The sequence below is a fragment of the Castor canadensis genome, chromosome 6 (genome assembly GCF_047511655.1).
Source record: "Castor canadensis chromosome 6, mCasCan1.hap1v2, whole genome shotgun sequence".
Taxonomy (NCBI): Eukaryota; Metazoa; Chordata; class Mammalia; order Rodentia; family Castoridae; genus Castor; species Castor canadensis.
This window is the reverse complement of record NC_133391.1, coordinates 102,576,112-102,596,558: the sequence shown is the minus strand read 5'-3', so window position 1 is coordinate 102,596,558 and position 20,447 is coordinate 102,576,112. Positions and strand designations below refer to the sequence as shown.

At 33.6% G+C, this 20,447-nt stretch overlaps 1 protein-coding gene across 5 annotated transcripts in view; it reads left to right on the top strand.

Annotated features, from left to right (window-relative positions):
• Adgrv1 (adhesion G protein-coupled receptor V1) overlaps positions 1-20,447 on the top strand; it is a 609,243-nt gene that overhangs the window by 118,620 nt on the left and 470,176 nt on the right. For all 5 annotated transcript variants that reach the window (XM_074077095.1, XM_074077094.1, XM_074077093.1 and 2 more), the window contains 11 exons: positions 1,416-1,597; positions 2,381-3,192; positions 5,398-5,607; positions 11,543-11,673; positions 13,394-13,493; positions 14,279-14,458; positions 15,083-15,246; positions 16,440-16,533; positions 18,349-18,427; positions 18,528-18,666; positions 19,301-19,442. In XM_074077095.1, coding sequence (XP_073933196.1) covers positions 1,416-1,597; positions 2,381-3,192; positions 5,398-5,607; positions 11,543-11,673; positions 13,394-13,493; positions 14,279-14,458; positions 15,083-15,246; positions 16,440-16,533; positions 18,349-18,427; positions 18,528-18,666; positions 19,301-19,442 — 2,233 coding nt within the window. The remainder of the gene's footprint in view (positions 1-1,415; positions 1,598-2,380; positions 3,193-5,397; positions 5,608-11,542; positions 11,674-13,393; positions 13,494-14,278; positions 14,459-15,082; positions 15,247-16,439; positions 16,534-18,348; positions 18,428-18,527; positions 18,667-19,300; positions 19,443-20,447) is intronic.

The window sequence follows — 20,447 nt, the reverse complement described above, 5'->3', positions numbered from 1 at the left end:
ACATTTGTTTCATCTCAAATTTTTTTCCACGTTTATTAGTGCATATTAATTGTACATGTAGGGGGCTTCACTGTGATATTTCCATACATGCATAGAATATACTTTGATCATATTCACCCTCTCTAACTCTCATATAAACTTTTAATTTATACCCATGCTCCCTTTTGACTTGAGTGTGAGTGAATTTTTATCAAATGTAGATTTTTATTTTCCAGTCATTCATTCATTTGTTCTTCAGCCATTGAGAATTTACTGTATGACAAACATGCTAGATATATTTTTCTGATTTTTATTTTTCACAATGAAGAAGCAATATGGTAAAGAAAAATGGAGTTTCAGTGCTAACATCTTGGCTGAAAATAATTTTATTTTATGAAATTCAAGTATTTTCAAAGCCTAGAGCTCATAAAAATCCTCTTAATAGCATTTAATATTTAATAGTATCACCTTTTTATAGAAGCCTTTAAAATTTCTTTTGGATGTTAATTATATCATTATTTATTTCTAAAATATTAGATACTAATGCATACAAAACATTTTTCTTTCTTTGTAAATTTAGGTAGCATTATAATATGGTATTTGCCTCTTTTTTCTTTTTTTTTATGGGACCAGAGTTTGAACTCAGGGCTTCACACTTGCAAAGCAGGTGCTCTACCATTTGAGCCATGCCTTCAGTCCATTTTGCAGTGGTTATTTTGGAGATGGGGTCTTGCAGACTATTTGCCCAGGCTGGCCTCAAACCACAATCCTCCTGATCTCAACCTCTCAAGTAGCTAGGATTGCAGGCATAAGCCACTGGTTGCCCATCCAATATGATTTTTTTCCAGTTTTGTCAGAGAAGTTCCACTTAATGTGGGAAATAAAACATAACTTTTCATTAAAATGTGTATATTATATTTTCCCTAAATAAAAAAGTTTAAGGCAAAAAGTCATATTATTGCAATGCTAAACAGATATCGTAAAATTTTTTCACGTGAGTGCACTATATATACACATATGAAGACAGCTTAATGAAACCCACCAAACGCTGTTTGAAAGAGGGGGAAGAGGGAGAGGGAAATGGGACTATAATGGAGGGATGAACTTGTTTAAGGTACACTGTAAGCATGTATGGAATTATCACAATGGAATCCTCTCATTAATGTATGACAAATAAAAACTCAAATAAAGAAATTTAAATAGCCTGTATTTCTTACTTATAATCATGCTCTATTTTTAAAAGTTGGTAATAGATTTTCCTGTTATGTACTGGGTTTGTAAATGCAATTGGGGGAGTTTCTTTTAGTCCATTTATATATTATTCCATTTTGTTCTTACACTTATATAGATATGTTTGATTTTTTTCCCCCCTGCATCATTCTTATTCTAATTTCAGAACTCGGGTGCTGTTAAGGAACTTTTCACTGTATTTTTAGGTTATCCAAGTACAACTAACATATGCCTCTGGTGGAGGCACTATTGGGTCATACCGAGTGGCAAATGTTATCATTCCTGCCAATGATAATCCTTACGGTACAGTAGCCTTTGTTCAGTCGGTTTATCGTGTTCAAGAGCCTCTGGAAAGAAGTTCCTGTGCTACCATAACTGTCAGGCGAAGGTATATATGATACGGCTGCTTGCATCTGTGGGAGTTGTGGGAGTTGTGGGTGGTGGGGAATGAACTTTTTACAATTAAATAATTTAGGTTTGATGGTTTTTCTATATTGCAACTTATTTTATTCCTTATTATATGTGTTAATTGAAGAATAACTGTTGATAGACTCATTTATCACTAAATTAGTGAAATGGATAAGATAGCACACTACTGTGCTTCTAACCTTAGTAATTTAGTGATTTGATCTGTCATCTGTTATTAGAACTTAAGTACAATTAGCTTGTAAATAAAAGAAAACTTGGATGCTTTGTGAAGGGGTTGATTTTTAGTTTCTATGTATCCCATGTTTGTTTTATGAGGTAGCACTGAGATTTCTCTGAAAGAGAATACATAGGTTGGAGGGATCTTGTGGCAAGAAATTAATTTCCTCTAAATGTACTCGTGCTGTTGTTATTGTTACTTTGTTTCAGTGAAATCTAGCAATAAAAAATAATTTTGTAAATCCATTTAGAAATTCTGAAATGGATGCCATTTGCATACCTTGCAAAATATTTTCATAGTTTGATTAAAAATAGGCATTATGGGACTGAAAACTAGCAAGGTTTCCTTCCATGAGAAAACATAATTAGTGGAAAGACAAATGTAATTAAGGGATGTAGTTGTGTGTGTTTGTAGTAAACATTAAAAAAGTGAAAACCGTGGTCACCATTGCTCTTCTCTATGTGCAACCCACAAAGTACTTTGAGTGCTTAACCTGTCTTTTACTTTTCGTCCTCCACCGCTTAGCGGAGGGCACTTTGGTCGGCTGTTGCTGTTCTACAGTACTTCTGATATTGATGTAGTGCCTCTTGCAGTTGAGGAAGGTCAAGATTTACTGTCCTACTATGAATCGCCAACTCAAGGAGTCCCTGACCCGCTTTGGAGAACTTGGGTGAACGTCTCGGCAGTGGGGGAACCTCAGTATACCTGTGCCACTTTGTGCCTCAAAGAACATGCTTGCTCAGCATTTTCATTTTTCAGTACTTCTGAGGGTCCCCAATGTTTTTGGATGACATCGTGGGTCAGCCTAACTGTTAACAGTTCCGACTTCTGGACCTACAGGAAAAACATGACCAGGGTAGCTTCTCTTTTTAGTGGTCAGGCTGTGGCTGGTAGTGACTATGAGCCTGTGACAAGGCAATGGGCCATCATGTTGGAAGGTGATGAATTCGCAAATCTCACGGTTTCTATTCTTCCTGATGATCTTCCAGAGATGGATGAGAGCTTCCTAATTTCTCTTCTTGAAGTTCACCTTATGAACATCTCAGCCAGTTTTAAAAATCAGCCAACTATAGGACAGCCAAATACATCTACAGTTGTCATAGCATTAAACGGTGATGCCTTTGGAGTGTTTATGATTTACAGTTCTAGTCCCAATACCTCAGAAGATGGCCTATTTGTTGAAGTCCAGGAACAGCCACAAACCTGGGTGGAGCTGGTGATCCACAGGACAGGAGGCAGCTTAGGTCAGGTGACAGTCAAATGGCATGTTGTTGGAGGAACAGCTACTGAAGGTTCAGATTTTATAGGTGCTGGAGACACTCTGACTTTTGCTGAAGGTGAGTCTTGGTTCTAAATGCTTCTCCTTTTTACCTAGTAAAGTCATCATAATCAATTTTTTATGTTAACGTTCATATATATCTGAACATATATATATATATATGACATATATATATATAGGTTGATATAATCCTACATGTGTATATTTTCAGTTTTTTTTTAAAAAGAGAAGATGTTTAGGGAATGTAATGTGTGGATTTTATCCCTTTCTGGAAGAGAGTAGTGCCTTTAAAGAAACAGAGGCAACTGTAAGTCTGGTTCTAATTTTATAAGGGAAGTAACAGAATGAGTCATATACCTGCAACCAAATATGTGGGTAACAAGCAGCACTACCTAGGAAATTACATATTGACTGGTGAGCACTTTCATACACAGGAGACAAATCAGGATAAATCTTCAACTGAAATAATTCTTAAGTAAAAACTAGTATCAAGTTGGTGACTGCATTCATATTAAATTAATCTTAATGATATATTAACTTATATAGTATTCTTAGATTTGGACAAGATCACTATTGAAAATTTTCAGAAGTATTTTATACATTGTGGTCAGTCTTTTTCAGGACTAGTTGAATCATTTGTTATTTAAAATTGGAAAATTTCATGTGATTAAAATAGTTTAATTGGCCATGGTATAGTTATTCTTACTGAAATCATTACTTAAATTCTGATTTGAGCAATTACAGATTCCATAATTTTTTAACGTAGTGTTTTTCTGATTGAAAAGTAATGTATATTCATTAGAACCTTATATGTAAGAAAATGAAGGAAATTGGCATTATTAATAATTCTGTATTTTAGAGCAATCCATTGTATCTGTTGTTTAACTTTTCAATACATACAGTTTTTTGGGGAACTAATTAGGTGTCATGCTACTTGAAATATCTAATAAGCATTATGTTTGAGAAGAAGTTTTTAAAATACTAGAAAAGATTTCTATAGTATTATTTTCTGTTAAGAGATTTGTGGAAAAGTAGAATATTGGAATATGTTGTGCTTGATAGATGGAGTTGTGATGGAGATTGATAACATTTATCCTTGTTTCAAAGGGAAAAAATGAAAGTGTAATGAAGAGGGAGTAGAGATAAAAACTTAAAGTTAGATTTCCTAGTGGCTTTGATACTACAAATAAAGTTACCATATAAAGAGATAGTATGATATAAATTATTGTTACCTTGAATTGCAACTTTAGCATCACACAAAATGAACTATATTTTATGGCTAACCTAGATTATTAATAATATGTACTCTGCACAAGGCCTTGAGTTTAATCCCCAGCATCTGTCTCCCCACACAAACACAAAACAGATAATATGTACTCTCAAAGCAGTCTTGACACTGTTGTATTATGAAAATGCACCAGGGTCAGGAGAGAGAGTACATATATTAAGCTCCTTTCTCCTTTTTCCCCCCTTTCTTTTTTTCACCCTTTTATCCTCTTTCCAAAAAGTGGGGAGGAACTAAATAGGAACCTGTAGACTGAACAGAAGAAGTAGTATTGGGGTTAGGGATGTTCAGTGGTTAACTACTAGGAATAGTAGTGGGGTCCTACATAAAACAGCAAAGTAGATTGCTTGGTCCTTGTGTCTTTCTTGCCTCTTCTTAGACTTCCTTTTCTGCCTCTTCGATTTGTTGTCTGGTGTCCTGGAAGCTGGTACTTGATGCTGTTTCATCTAGTTACCCAAAGACTCATCACACTAAGGCTGATTATTTTGCTCACAGTTTGTCATCCCTTTTCTGTTCTCCATTTTGACCACCATTCCCTTCATGCTCCTACACGTTCAGGGAGGCTTTGGGTTGAATATCTGATGAAAATTATTCACAATAATGCCAGACTGAGAATGACGTGCTACTGTCCTTAAGGGAACTTTCAAACTCTTCCCCAGGTAGAATATTGTTCTTGACTGAAACAGAAAGCAAAGGCATGATTCTTTTTAAGTTGTTCTACCCATTATCTTTTACATAACTGAAAATATCCTTCTCTACAGTATGCCCACGTTAATGAAATTTTCCAGTGTTTTGTATGTTAAAACTTTTATAGGTTAACATACAGTATTTTATTTTAGTGATGTTAACATTGTTTATAATACCAATTATAACTGTTATAATTGATTCACATATTTTTACTTAACTTTTTGAAATTTGAAGTTCCCTAGGTTGGTGATTTTGTTGCTTTGGCTTTTAATTCCATTAATATTTTTATAGGTGAAACCAAAAAGACAGCCATTTTAACCATTTTGGATGATTCCGAGCCAGAGGATGACGAAAGCATCATAGTTAGTTTGGTGTTCACTGAAGGTGGAAGTAGAATTTTGCCCAGCTCTGACACTGTTAGAGTGAACATTTTGGCCAATGACAATGTGGCGGGAATCATTAGCTTTCAGACAGCTTCCAGATCTGTCATAGGTCATGAAGGTGGGTTCCTTGTTTTGTTGAGCATATTCCTTTTTTCCATGGAGTTCAGTTTTTGTTTTGTCTTTTAAAGCTTCTGATTTTTTCCCTTTCATTATTTTGTTAAGGTATGTGTTTTACTCTATATAGCAGGCCACCTACTGAATTGCTTAACTAGACATAGAAGCCTTGCAGACTAATATTGTGTTCTGGTGCCACTCTTGTTGGTGTGATTTTAATAGTCAAATCTGGGATGCTCAGTTTTCTCATCCATTTAAATGACATGTTACTTACTTCATAGGTTTCTTTGTGAGAAATAAGTGAGCTGTTAATTATAAAGAGCTTAGCATAGTTCTTGTCAAGAGTAGTATATGTGCTTATTGGTAGCTATTGTTATCAGACATAGGCTTTCTATATAAAAAATAGGTAATAGATTATAGTTGGTGAATATTTTAGTTTAGAGTTTATATCGTTTTTGTATGTTTTATGAGCAAAGTGCCTAACTAGAAAACTCTATACAATGTCTATTTTTCATGAAATAGTGTCTTTATTGAATCCTTATTTAGTATTTCATTTCATATGCAGGATAATTTGTGTTTGTTTCAAATATTATAACAGCTTGTTGAATCAAAAAGACATATTTACAAGCTGTGTTTCACCACATAGTTTGTATTTGGAATTGAAAATTACAATTACACTTTTTTTTCTCATTTAAACTTTATTTTTATTTTTATGGTTTTATAGCTATAATTTGTCATATTTCACATGAAAAAAATACCTCTACATAATACCTCTACATAATACAATTATACTTTTAAAGATTTAAGAGGTGAAAGGATGTAGCTCATGTATTTGGATCTCTACAGATGAGAAAACAAAGCTTAATCTCTCTGTGAAACAGGGAGCTCAATTGACTTGACAACACCAAGCATCTCATTAGTGGCTGTGCTGGAAAATAAATGCATTTTACTTTGCCTTATTTTTCCCCTTACTGTATACTTCTGGCTTGCAAGTTTATTGAACTTATATCTATATAAATTTTGAAGCATTTCCTGACATTGTTTACTTCTGTTAATGGTTTAGTGCATATTGTGATAGCAATATGGACTAGGCGTGACTATCAAATTGCCATAAATCCTATGTAAAGGCAAACTGCTAACTATCAAAAATTATTTGTGACATAATACAAGTAAGTACCAGTCACTGCAGGAGTAGTTAGTAACAATGGCAAGAAAAACATTTATGGAGTGTTTTCTGTGTGCTGGTCACTCTGCATCCATTATTTCACTTAAGTTTAGCAGCATGAAGTAGTTATTGTAGAATATGCTAGATTTTTATTTACATAAGGAAAGTGAATTTGAGGTCAGAGGTTGAGTCTAAAACCAGCTGTGTTGGAATCAAAAGTCCATGCTACAGGGTACTGGGTGAGGAGAGACTTTGTTTTGTTTGAATTTATATCTGCTGCAGAATCTGAATGTGCAGGAAATTTTGGTCAATATTTGAAGTGGTCAAATTGGAATAGTAATGAATTTGAGTAGTACTATCTGTGTGGAAGAAGGAAATGTGAGCGAGCCTTTCAGGTTAGAGATGCAAGGTAGATTTTCAGAGATGATAGTCGAAATCAGAAAAATACAGTCTTTGTGGCTAGAGAAGAAAAACAAGTTATCAAGGCTGGAGCCAGCTAATATTCTGAGAAAGAAAAGAGATGTGAGAGGTGAAAGAGGGGTCAGAGAGACCAAGGAGAAAGTTTTGGTTTTTTTAACAAAAAAGAAAGTAATCAGTTGATCTCAGACTAATATGGACAACAGTGAGATTAGATTTCCAAAGGGACTAGGGAAAACAATGATACTGTAGAGCAATTTTAAGGGAGAATTGGGGGTGGGAAGCAAATATCTAAGGATAACTAAAGAACATAGAATCCAGTGGGTAGAGCTCCTTAAAGTGTAGTCCTCAGGCCAGTTTCCATCTTGCTATTGGTCTAGTGTAAGATAAGAAGATTAGAAACTTTTATGATAATTTTACTTTGCTGTGATATTCAAAAGTGGTTTCTATGGTCTTCTTTTCTGTGTGTGTGTTTTTTGCTATTTAACTTACCTAGTCACTCAACTTACTGGGTTTTATGAAAGTGTCAGTCTATGATGGATTAAAGTAAACAAAGGGAAACAAATGAGCGTTGTCCTTCATGCCATAAAGTTTTGGGAAGCACTGCTCATTGGCCATGAGCACAAGGAAAGGAGAAACATTGGGGAAAACAGATTAAAGAGGAGTATTTTGGATTTGATTTTGTTTTGTTGAAGAAGTGTAAGGATAGAAAAATTACATATAGGAAGAGAATTTATCAAAGTATAAATTTTATACTTTATAAAATAGAATAGAAGCTATAAATATTATTGGGGAGAAGAAGCATTAGATTAGATTTAAGAAAAGACTTAGTGTTAATCTAGGCATGTGATTTTCAGCCATATGATGGGACTTGGTTTTTAAAGAATACAGATGAATATGAATGTGCAGCATCAATTTAAAGAGATTTTAACTGTAAGGCAAATAATGTCATGTGAGTGCATCCTGAGAATGCCTGTGTGGGTAGACCGAAGGCTTATGAAGAATTGCTCTCCTGCTGGGTACCAAGCATCTTGGAGACCCTACTTACACCAGCACCTATGTTCTCTTTGAGCTGGATGAACTTCACCTGAAAACCATGTTATGGTCTCTTCAGTTTCCAGTAGCTACATATATGTAGGAGATATGAAGAAGAAAAAAGATCAGTAATGAAAAGAAGTGGCCCAAATGTGTTATTGTTTAAAAATCTGCTTTTAACATACAAACTTGTGGACATGAGCTTAGTACTGGGAAGAAAACACCAAATCGCTTTTATTGCTTACATGATTGTTCCTTAGATATTTTACATTTTCTAAATAAAAATGGGGAGAAATTTCTAATTTTTACTTACTTTTCTTTCCGTTTATTTCTAATGCTTTTCCTAGAGTCTAATTTAGTTATATTTTTTTTCAAAAGCCTATTAAACCTCAATAATTCAGTTTTATGAAGGTTTTCTTTATATTATTGTGAAAATTGCCTGGAGTCATGTGTGGGCTTTTAACAATGTTAACATTGCTTTTGGCCTAGTTTTGGAGTTTCTGTCATTACATTTAAAATGTGGACTATGCTGGACTTCAGGCTCTAGAATCCATTTTTGACTTATGGGGAGGAATTGCCTTAGTGTTTATCAACATAGGATCAGTAGAATCCTATTACTCTGCTTTGTCCTAAAGCAATTGGAGAGATGCCCAGTGGTAAATATTACTTTCTTTCAAATGTAATGGACAGAATTCAGAAATATGGACAATGGATTTTATGTGGGGACAGACAGTCCTCTTCTGAGGGACAGCATGAATCTTTTTTACAGAAACAATTAAACACTAAATGTAATTCATTTTAAAATTGCATACATAGGTCTGCTGTATTAGAAACAATTTTTTCTTCACTGTTCATATTGACAATCTCTGCTTCAAATTATTCATATTTCTATAATTTTAGCCCACTTTATTTTTATTGGAGACAAGCAATTTGAATGATACATGTATGCTATGAACAGAATGTTTATTATAGTATATGTTTATAGATTAAAATATTTTCTTTATTTTTCTATTATTTTGTACATATTGAGGTTGACTGTTCACTTTATAGAAACAGTCCTGGTTGGGGGAATGAATGGGTCAAACACCGAGGGTTATTAAAATGCATTTTCATTCATATTGCTTATATGCATTAAACTAGATCCAGATACTGTTTGATAGCTTTTCTGCCTTAGTGTTAAGGTGTGATGATTTTCCAAAAGGTAGTCAGGTCTGCTAGCTGAGAGCACTAATTAAGCTTTCAGTCTTGGCAAAACCTGAAAGGCAGTTTAGTAAAGTGTTTGCTATCTGATAATTAGATAAAAATTTTTTCCTTGTTCAACATTTTATTTTTGTTTTCCCCTCAAATTGTATACTTATTCTAAAATCTTTATCTACAACCTTAAAACCATGAAGTTTCTATTACTGTGACCAATGGTTCCCCTTTGACATGGATGTTTATGACCCATATTTTGTTTTGTTTTCTTGCCATATGTGTACTCTCTGCATTTTTGTACTTGATCAGATTATCATAATTTTTTTGAAGTGTTACCAGGTTTTGTGACTTTTTTTTAAAATGTTGAAAACCATGACTCTAGAAACCTTTTTATTTGTCATCAGACAACACTGCAGGTGAAATACTTTAATAATTCCAAGGATCTCCCCAAGCTTTTCAGTAACAAACTCTTACTTTTTAACACAGACTGCTCTATAGGAAGCAGAATAGAGGGAAACCAGAATTTCAAAGTAGTGTTTGTATTTTATTTATACGTGCTGTACAAATATAAAAGATTTAAGTATGCTGGCAATTATGGCAGAATGTACATTTTCCTTCAGTTATACTTAAATCTTTGGAGAATTCAATTTATAACTAACAGTTCCTGTATGCTAAATAGGAAAAGGAAATCCAAGACATAGTATACTAATTTAATGTGGACTAATTATTTTTTTGTATTGTAATGCTGAAAAATGTGTTTTTAAACCTTTCTGATGCTTTTACCTCCTTCTTATATCTGTTATCCACTCTCTCCAAATAATCCATTGTACTATGTGCTTAAATTTAGTATGCAAATCTAATTTTGTCTTTCACTACTAAGATATTCTCTCAACTAGCCCATAGTATTTCTATTTAAGAAATTTCTGTTAGGAATATGTGTTTAGGGATTGTGGTTATAGCTCAGTAGTAGGGTGTTTGCCTAGTATGAATGAGGATTTGATTATAGAACTATCAAAAAATATAAAAAGAAAGAAATATGTATTTAGGCTTATTATCATCAGAAAAAAAATTTAAATGTAATAGTTTAAAATGCGGTAGTTTGAAAAATATTAGAACAATGTGCTTTACGTGTTATTATTTTATTTCTGCTCCCCTTGTTTAAAAAGTGTTAGTAGAAGACTTTACTTACATACATAAAAGCTATTTGGATAACTAACAGTGAAATTTTTAATGAATATACATAGATTTCAACTATATGTTTGTGCTATAAAATTTGAATAAGGATGTCTCCCTTTAAAGTCTTTTAAATATTGTTCTGTTTATTTTTCATAATAATTTTTGTTCATTAGTATAGCTTCACTTGAGTTTATCATCATAGCAAACTAGTATATTGAGCATATTTTCAGCAAGCCTGAAAGCAATCAGCATAATTCTTAGCAAGCTCACTTTTAGCAATTTGAGAGAAACTATACTCCCGATTTTCCTCAGTTTTATAAAATGTTACATGTGGATAAAAGCCAGGAATGGAAAGTATCTAAAATGCTCAGTTATCTGGGAAGAATATCTGTAACTTTGGTGAAGTTACAGATGTTGATGTACAGAGTTGACACCTTTCCTTTGTATTTCTTTTTGTAAAACAAAATCATTGATGGTATATGTAAGTTACAATCTTAAAAATGTGATTTTCAGGAATTTGCAAGCATTTTAATGCATGCATTGGGTAAAATCACATTGCATACCAGTGTAAGGAATTTGTGTCCTTCTTTTGAGAAGTGAAGGAAGAACTTACCTGTGTTATTATTAGTTTCAACCATGAGGATTTTTTTTTTAAACTTACAGAACTCTCAAGTTCTGGTGCATGTTTTGAAGTGTATACAAGTTTGTGTTTCCCATTTTAGCATGTGCTTTTGTAGTTTTTACATATTGAATTTTCCTAAGTTCTAATTGAAAGTGTTTAGAAGTGGGATAGTACATAAGCATGTATGAAGCTTCTAGAAAATTCAAAACAGCTCTGTAATGTTCTTGAAAGGGAGACTTAGTAGTTGCATGCTTGCGATTTGGGTTTTGTTGAGTTAAAATGTAAAGTTTATTTTCCTTTAAGTGCTAACCAATGTTATTTTATTTGCAGGAGAAATTTTGCAATTCCATGTGATAAGAACACCTCCTGGTCGAGGAAATGTTTCTGTTGACTGGAAAATTATTGGGCAAAATCTAGAATCCAATTTTGCTAACTTTACTGGGCGACTCTTCTTTCCTGAGGTAATACCATAAAGAAAAGCTTTGACATAAATTTCTAAAAAAAATTACAATGTATTTTGGGGAAAAAGGGATAGAGAATCAACACTGTATTATATTTATTATCATCTCTTCTTCATACCCACTTGGCATGAATCTGACTTTGATAATGTATTTATTCTTCTTCTCTCCATTTCTACTGCCTCTATATTGAACCAAGCCTTGCATGACGATACATTGGACTTCTAATAAGATATTTTCATAGCACTGTTTTCTTCTTTTTCTTGCTTCATTTTTTCTATTTGCCATTCCTGCAGAAAGCTCCCTAATTTATTGCTTTGTCTGATATTTTTAATAGTGTCACATTGCTCATTTGGATAAGATTTACATTGATTAGCTCAGCACTCAAAATTTTCCACAGTCACCTCCTAGCTGCTTTAAAACAGGTTTCTCATGAATCAATAGTTTTTATTCAATTAAGATTTTAAGCCAAAGGGCTGGGGTGTCACTCAAGTGGTAGGGTGCCTGCCTACCAAGAGTGAGGCCCCTAGTTAAAATCCCAGTGCCACCCAAAAAATAAAAATAAAAAGATGCTTCATAATGTAAAGCACCAAAAGCTGTTGAATAATAGGAAGTAGGGGAAAAAGGGTAAGTAGAGGAGGTTAATTTGATTAAGGTACAATATATTCATGGACAAAATACCACAGTGATACCCCTATAAACAGTGAATATAAACTTAAAAGCTGGAGGGCATGAATATAAAACTTGTCCTATTTGGGGAGTGGGTACTAGTGGTAGGAGGATGGCAAATAGAGAGGTCAAAGGAATATAAATATAATCCATATGCTTTATATGCTTTTGTGGAAATAACAATGAAATAGTTTTAGCGGGAGGGAGGGAGATGAGGGAGAATGATGATGGGGGTGTTTTTAACCAGGTACATTGTAAACACATATGGAAATGTCACAATGGAACCCCCCTGTACAACCAATACACACTAATAAAAATGTTAAAAATATTAAAACAAAACAAAACAAAACAAAACAAAAAACCCCATCCTGGCCAGAGAGGTGGAATGCTTTTAAGTCTTAGGGTCCCCAACACTCACAGTGAAGGCACATCACAGTGAAGCTGCCTGACGGCCACCCTGACCTTCCTCTGTAAGGAAGGAAGAAGAGCAGATGCGATTCAGCACAGAAGATACACCATTAACTGAAGAGAGCGTGCACACCTTGGAACTTACAGTCCAGCTAATTGGAATTGTTGGCCATATTAGGATCCATATTTCTGAGTAAGATTTTTAGAAAACAGCTTGTCTTCCTTAAACAACTAACTAGGCAGTTCTGTTGTGAATAAAAATAGACACCAGTGTGTCTGACTGGCTACACTCTTGTGTTCTGTAGAAGCTTTTGCTCTGAATGTTTTTTGGTTAGGTAATAGTTTATATCAAGGTCATTATTTGTGATTCCAGTTTGAATATGTGTATCATGTGCAAACTTTGACAACTGTCATGGAATGGGCATACATAACTGTGTACTGAACCTTTCTGTATTTAAGGACATTTGGGAGAAGAGCTGTGAGAATACTAATAAATCATACATCCTCTAAATAAAGTGTAGCCAAAAAACACTCTGAATACAGGAAAATGTATTTGCACACATAATTTATATAGCCAATACAAGCAGGAGATGAGAGTCTGTGTTTAGTAGCAGCACAAGAATGGATTTCTTTCTGTTTGACACAGGGGACATTGAATAAAACAATTTTTGTGCATTTGCTGGATGACAACATTCCTGAGGAGAAAGAAGTATACCAGATCATTCTGTTTGATGTCTGGACACAAGGTAAATCAGAACTCAATTTTGAACTTCTTTTTTGTATTTTCTTTTCAGAAAATAGAGCAACTAACAATAGTTGCTATCTCTGTGTTTAACAATTAGCTACATACCAACTTAAAAATGTTGCTTTAGATGCTTCTATAGAAATGTTAGGTACACAAAGCACTAACACAGACGGGAATACTTAACTATATGGACTTAGGAAAAAGTTCAGAGATTTTTGTTAAATTATTTATGGAATAAAATATATTTCCAATGGTAGAAATTTCTGAATTTAACTTTCTTAAGTTTACTTTGTGGTGTTGTTGATGTATACTCCTTTTTTTTTTTTTTGGTGGGACTGGGGATTTGAACTCAGGGCTTCCTGCTTGGAAAGCAGGCACTCTACACTTGAACCACACCTCCAGGCTGCAGAATTTAATTTTATTCTAACCAATAGATTTGGTTTTGGGACTAATTACTATATGTAGACAATTCAAATTTAGTCATTTTTGACCAAATTATCTGTGTACTCTTGTCAGTTTCTACTCAGTATTTGTAATTCATACCTGTCATATAGCCAAGAAAGATAATAATAAATCAAGTAAAAAAATTCATGATTTTCTGTCTGGAAGAAAAATGGAATGTGGATTCTGATTGTTGACCTAATGGATTCTTTTAGAAAAATGAACAAAATAGAACCCTTTCTACTTACTTTAATATGCTTCAAAAGGTTGGGGCTATATTTTAAGAATTCAGAGTTAATGCCAAATCACTGTTAGATTTCCTAATATGGTCTCTGATATTTTTAGGAGTTCCACCAGCAGGGATTGCTCTGCTTGATACTCAAGGATATGCAGCAGTCTTGACAGTAGAAGCCAGTGATGAACCACATGGAGTTTTAAATTTTGCACTTTCATCAAGATTTGTTTTACTACAGGAGGCTGATGTAACAATTCAACTTTTTATCAACAGAGAGTTCGGATCTCTAGGTTTGTTGACTGTGGAATGAATGGGGTTTCTAGGCAGGGGATTTTTAATGTTCTACTTGTGTGGATGCTAAGATAAATCAGAGAAGAAAAATTAATATTTATAAGTTCAGGACAGTACTTCATAACTTCTTTATTTTTTGAAAAGGTTAAGGGAATTATTTATTTTCACAGAAATGGTGTGTAATAATCTGCCATGAAATCTCAGTAACCTATGCTAGAAGGCTGGCTGTAGGTCCAATAACTAGACTGGGATTGGCCAAACTAATTCTTCTCCATATGTTTCTCATTCTCCTCTTGGAACAAACAGAGGCACAAAAAAGCAAACAAAAATCACACAAGGTCCCATGAGGCTTAAAATTAGTACATCATCACTTTTGCCTTGTTCTATTGGCCAAAACAAGTCACAGTCAAACTTCAAGCTCAGAGGTAGTGAAGTAAGCCTTACCCACAGTGGGACATCACTGGACTCTCAATAAGTGGGGAAGGTCATGAACATGGGAAGGTGTAAGAACTAGGGGCCAATAATACAAGCTAGTGCAGGTGCTAATGGAAAGGAGGAGTTCAGAATAAGACATTATTGAAAAGTTAAATAATTATAAAACCTTTTGCAACCAATTCAATTAGGAGCTGTGAATGTCACATATACCACCATTCCTGGAAGGTTGAGTCTGACGAATCAAACAGAAGAAAACCTAGCAGAGCCAGAAGTTGATTTTGTCCCGGTGCTTGGCTTTATGGTTTTAGAAGAAGGAGAAACAGCAAAAGCCATCAACATTACTATACTTGAGGTGAAACTTGCAGTTTCTCTATTGTTACTATTAAACCTGAAGTAATCACATAGAAAGTAGAAATTGATAGAATATTCTACCTATAAAATATTTAGGAAGAGACTTCTAATCACTTTGCATTTTTAGTTAGCAAATTTTATGAAAACTAAGATTATGTGATTATTTTTAGTTCTTTATATATTTTTTATTTTATTCATATGTGCATGCAATGTTTGGGTCATTTCTCCCCCCTTCCCCCCATCCCCTCACTTACCCCCTCCCTCACTTACCCCCCTCCCTCACTTATCCCCCTCCCTCACTTACCCCCCTCCCTCCTTTACCCTCCCTTACCCTTCGCTACCCAGCAGAAACTATTTTGCCCTTATCTCTAATTTTGTTGAAGAGAGAGTATAAGCAATAATAGGAAGGAACAAGGGTTTTTGCTAGTTGAGATAAGGGTAGCTATACAGGGAGTTGACTCAAATTAATTTCCTGTGCATGTGTGTTACCTTCTAGGTTAATTCTTCTCAAACTAACCTTTTCTCTAGTAGGAGCTAGTTCTTTCTATATTAAAGGATTACTCTGCTCTTAGTACAAAGTTTGTATATTCTACAACTATAATCTTCACTAACTTCGTGAATTTGTTTCAGCTTGATTTCCCCTACTGGTGCCTTTAAATCAGGTCATTTCTTTTCGTTATTAATTTTTTTTCCTTCAAACCACAGAGGAGATTCTATTCTTGTTTGGGAACATTAGCCTGCTGTAGTATATTTTATTATAGAAACATTAGAGCAATTCCCCATAAGAAGGGACTGGCCTAAGAACTTCCAAGGAAGCATTTTTGATACTTCCAAAGAATTTTGTTCATGTTCTATTCAAAATAATTAGGCTTTTATATTTACAGAATTGGTTTACATGTTCTATTAGTCTTGGCTAAAAAATTGAGGTATTTAGGTGGTTTTATATCAGTTAACCTAATAAAATCCTTTACAACCTGGTGTAAGTTTCATATTTTATGGTTATTTTTTCTAAGTTAAATATTTTCTATTTTCTACTGTGTGTTTATATGTACCCTATTGTGTGTATATTGTTTATGCATATATTTATAATGTAATATAGGTACATATGAAATATATGTTTATAATGTAGTATAAAAAACAGGATAATTCCTTTGGAGCATACTTAAAGGAATTTAATGGGTATAATTTTTGCAGGATGATATACCAGAACTAGAAGAATATTTTCTGGTGAATTTAACTTATGTTGAACTTATTATGGTTCCTTCAACTTCATTTCCTCCCAGACTAGGTATGATGTTTTTGGAGTTTTTTTGATTATTTGTTTGCTTCTTATTACTGTTTTCAAATTAAATACCTTTAATTTTTAATCAAGTAATCATGTTTTTTTATCTCAGCAATGTGTGAAAATATGATGAACTTTTATATTTAATTTAGAGACTTTATTGCAGTTTTATATGTAGGACAGTGTAAAGACATTAAGAATTATTTTGTGATGCTTTTTAAATTTTATAACTTTTATAACCAACTTTGTGATCCTCAAAATACAATGGAAGGCATTTGCTTTCATTTTCTTTTAAAATTTAGTTAGCTGTTTTCATCAGATCTCCAAATTCTCTGATGATTGATTTTTTTTCTTTTAGGGCAAGCAGATCTTGTTTGTTTGTTGTGTTCTCTGCTTTTTTTGAACCTGTCATCTTTTTTTTTTTTTCATGCTTTTAGAAAAAGACTTAGTTAATTCATTATAGACTGAAAGGTAAAAACTAGGCCAGGTAGAAATTCGTGTAGATTCTTTTTAAAAGGTGCATTCCTATGTTTGGATACAATGTCCTGTTTTCACTTTGGACATTTACTATTGAAAATTTTTATCTGAATCCTCTAGGTGAGATAGGGTGATCATGAGTAACACTGAGGGTAGCCTGCCCCATTGCCCATCCCATGGATCAATGAGTGGAAACTTTGAAAGGAATAATCAGTTTCCTGCATATTTTTGCTTGATGAATTTCAGTTATCTTGCAAAAGAAATAAATGATTCTAATGAGCAGATTATTTACATCAAATATTATAAGATAATTATTGTTCATTCTAAGAAAAAGAACAAAATACTTCTTATTTCTGTCATGTTCACATAAAAGGGTAGTTTGAATAATGGTCTTTTATTGAGTGCTTTCTAATTCTCTTGCTTCAAATTCTTTGTGTTATATTGTCATTTCTTACATCTTCCCATTTTATGGATAAGGAAACTGAGACTTAGAGAAGCTAAGTAATATGTTAAAAATTATAGCTAGGAAAGGTAAACCTGTGCTTTAAAGGTATGGTTTGATTTTAGAACCTGTTTTTTAGCTTCTAGTTTGATAGTCTTCTCCTGGACCATATTGCTGCCTTCAATCTAGAATTAGGTTTTCTCTATTCCTTTTCCTACCTCAGCAGCTATCATTAGTATCCTAGATTAAAGTAAAGGACAACATATTAAAAAAAAACAAAATAAAGATACACCAGTAAAAGGGTTGGTTGATACTTTAGTACTGAATTTGGTGTATGGTATACAAAATAAAAAGGGAGCAGAAAAATTTACATCAATACTAGTTTCTATCCTACTAAACCCTTTCCTCATCTCTCCCAACTGTCTGGTTTGTACTCCTGTCTCTCTATCTCTTTGTTACAACTGTATGTTTTTTCTGAACCACTGTTTGCCTTTCTCTTCCTATTTTTTCTACATTCCTTGTCTTCTTGCTCCTTCCAGTGTCCCCCTTTTCCCTCCCTCCTGAAATGGTGATCATATAGAATAGAGGTGCCAAATATTTTTAGTTTATTAAAACCATAGAAATAAAACCATAATATCATTCATTATTTCATACTTTTCTTAATTGTTTAAATTTTTATAAATCAGTGACTTTTGTTAGCAAAAAATGTCATAAATATTAGTGTCTTTGCTTTCTTAAGCATCTTTCAAGTAATGTCAATAATAACTATACCCAAGGAATAAAATGATCTCAAATGGGATGTCTTTAAATTCTATATTAAGCAGTGCTTTAAAATAATTTTTAAAACAAAATTTATATAAATAAATGTATATTTATTTAGAGTGTCGTTGTGTTTGTTTCAGATCCAGAAGGTCTGACTGCACAAATTATCATTGACGCCAGTGATGGTGCTCGGGGCGTCATTGAATGGCAGCATAGCAGGTAAGCCTATGGCTCTGTGAGAGCCCTTTCCTGAGTTTTAGATTCATTGCTATCAACAAAATGAAGTTTATAAGAGTGTGTTCTCTTTACTTTGTCATAGGTTTGAAGTCAGTGAAACCAATGGAAATATAACTTTAATAGCCCAAAGGAGCACAGAGGCCTTTGGCCAGGTCTCCCTGTTTGTGTATGCCCAGAATTTGGAAGCACAACTGGGGCTGGATTACATCTTCACTCCAATGGTAGTCACCACACAGACTTAAAATGAAATTTTGCAAAATTATGTTGTCGTTGTTTACTCCTTGATAATTATAGTGATTTAAGTCCTATATAAATAAATTTAACTTAATAAACTATTATGTTAACTATTCCACTGTGAAGTCAGTCAAAAGATTTCCATGTGGTGGAATAGTTTCTTTCACGATTTTAGTAAATAGCACAACTTGCTAAGGACTATTTTGTATTCATCAGATTTTTTTTTACAATATTTAATACCGAAGAACACAAGACCATGTGTTGAAGGATGTTTATCATTAGATGACCTTCCCAGAATGTTGTGCTTCTTGAAACTTTTAGCTTTCATTTCTTTGTTTTAATTTACCAAAACACCTTAACTTTTAAAATGCCTTTTACTTTGTTGCTTCTTACTTTTCATTTATTAGCCAAATATTTACTTTTTTCTCTCCTCCATAACTTTGCTTTTTAAATGAAATATTGTCAGTGTAAAGGAAAATAAATCATAAAAAGTGAAGGAAAATATTTTCTGTAAAGCTGCTTGTTCTTTATACTAACATCTTTATTATAATTTTTTTCAAACACTTGATAAAAACAGAGTGCATTTAAATATCATAAGTTTCTTTTTACCTTTTTGACCAGATTCTTCATTTTGCGGATGGAGAAAGGTCTAAAAAAGTAGCTATCATGATACTTGATGATGACGTTCCAGAAGGAGATGAAAAATTCCAGTTGATATTAACAAATCCTTCTCCTGGACTAGAGCTGGGGAAAAACACTATAGGTAATTGATCATTTTGTACACACAACCCCCTTTCCCTAATGTGGGGCAAGAGGGATCAGAGTCTTAATGGTTTCTTTACTTTGAGTCAAGAATATTTTTAAGTTAAAGCATTTTGAAATTTTTGTGTCAGTTTGATAGTGTTTCTTTCCTGTGTTGTATTTATGTAAAATACCCAAAGTAGGTTGATACTAAAGATAATATTAAATAATTTCCTCAAATATTGCAGTTTTATTCAGTGTGCAGATGTCTTTCTTTGAATTTTGAGTTCTGCTCTGGTTTCCTGCCTGGCGATGGAAGTGACAGGTGGTTTTGAGTGTTGCCTATATGTCATAGTTTTCTGCACAGAGTGGAGGGGTATGGAAGCCTCAGACAGATCATGAGAGTCATATTTCTTTAATTGTTGCATTTTGACATTGTTGCTAAAAGTCATCCTATTTCACTAGCTGTTAGGTATTGTGTTGACTATTTAGAGAAAAGTAAAGATAAAGGTGAAAACTCATGAACATATAGAACTTGGTTGGAAGGGCTCCTTAAGAGTGATTTTAAGAGACCTGGGGGAGTAGCTCAGTGGTAGAGTGCATGCTTAGCATGTGCAAGGCTCTCGGTACAAACCCCATCAACCCCCCCTCCAAATCACTTCAATTCCTTTGATAATAGGTAAGCTCCTGGAGTGAGAGGACTGAGTGGTGACTGACTCTTCAGTCTCCCATTCAGTTTAGCCAGCGGCTGAGTATTCTTTAGAATTTTAAGTTAATTCACCCTTGTATTCTTGACCTATTGGTCTTTATGTGAAAACATCTGATTTGTAGTAAAACACATGAAGAAATTTTAAGTAATCAGACTTTTTTAAAGTTTTTTTTTGTGGTGGTACTGGAGTTTGAACTCAGGGCACTCTACCACTTGAGTCACTCTGTCAGCCCTAGTTTTTGCTATATTGATAAAAATAAATTGATATTTATAAGTCCTCAGAAACCTTTGTTTGAGGATATGACTGTTGTTTGAAAT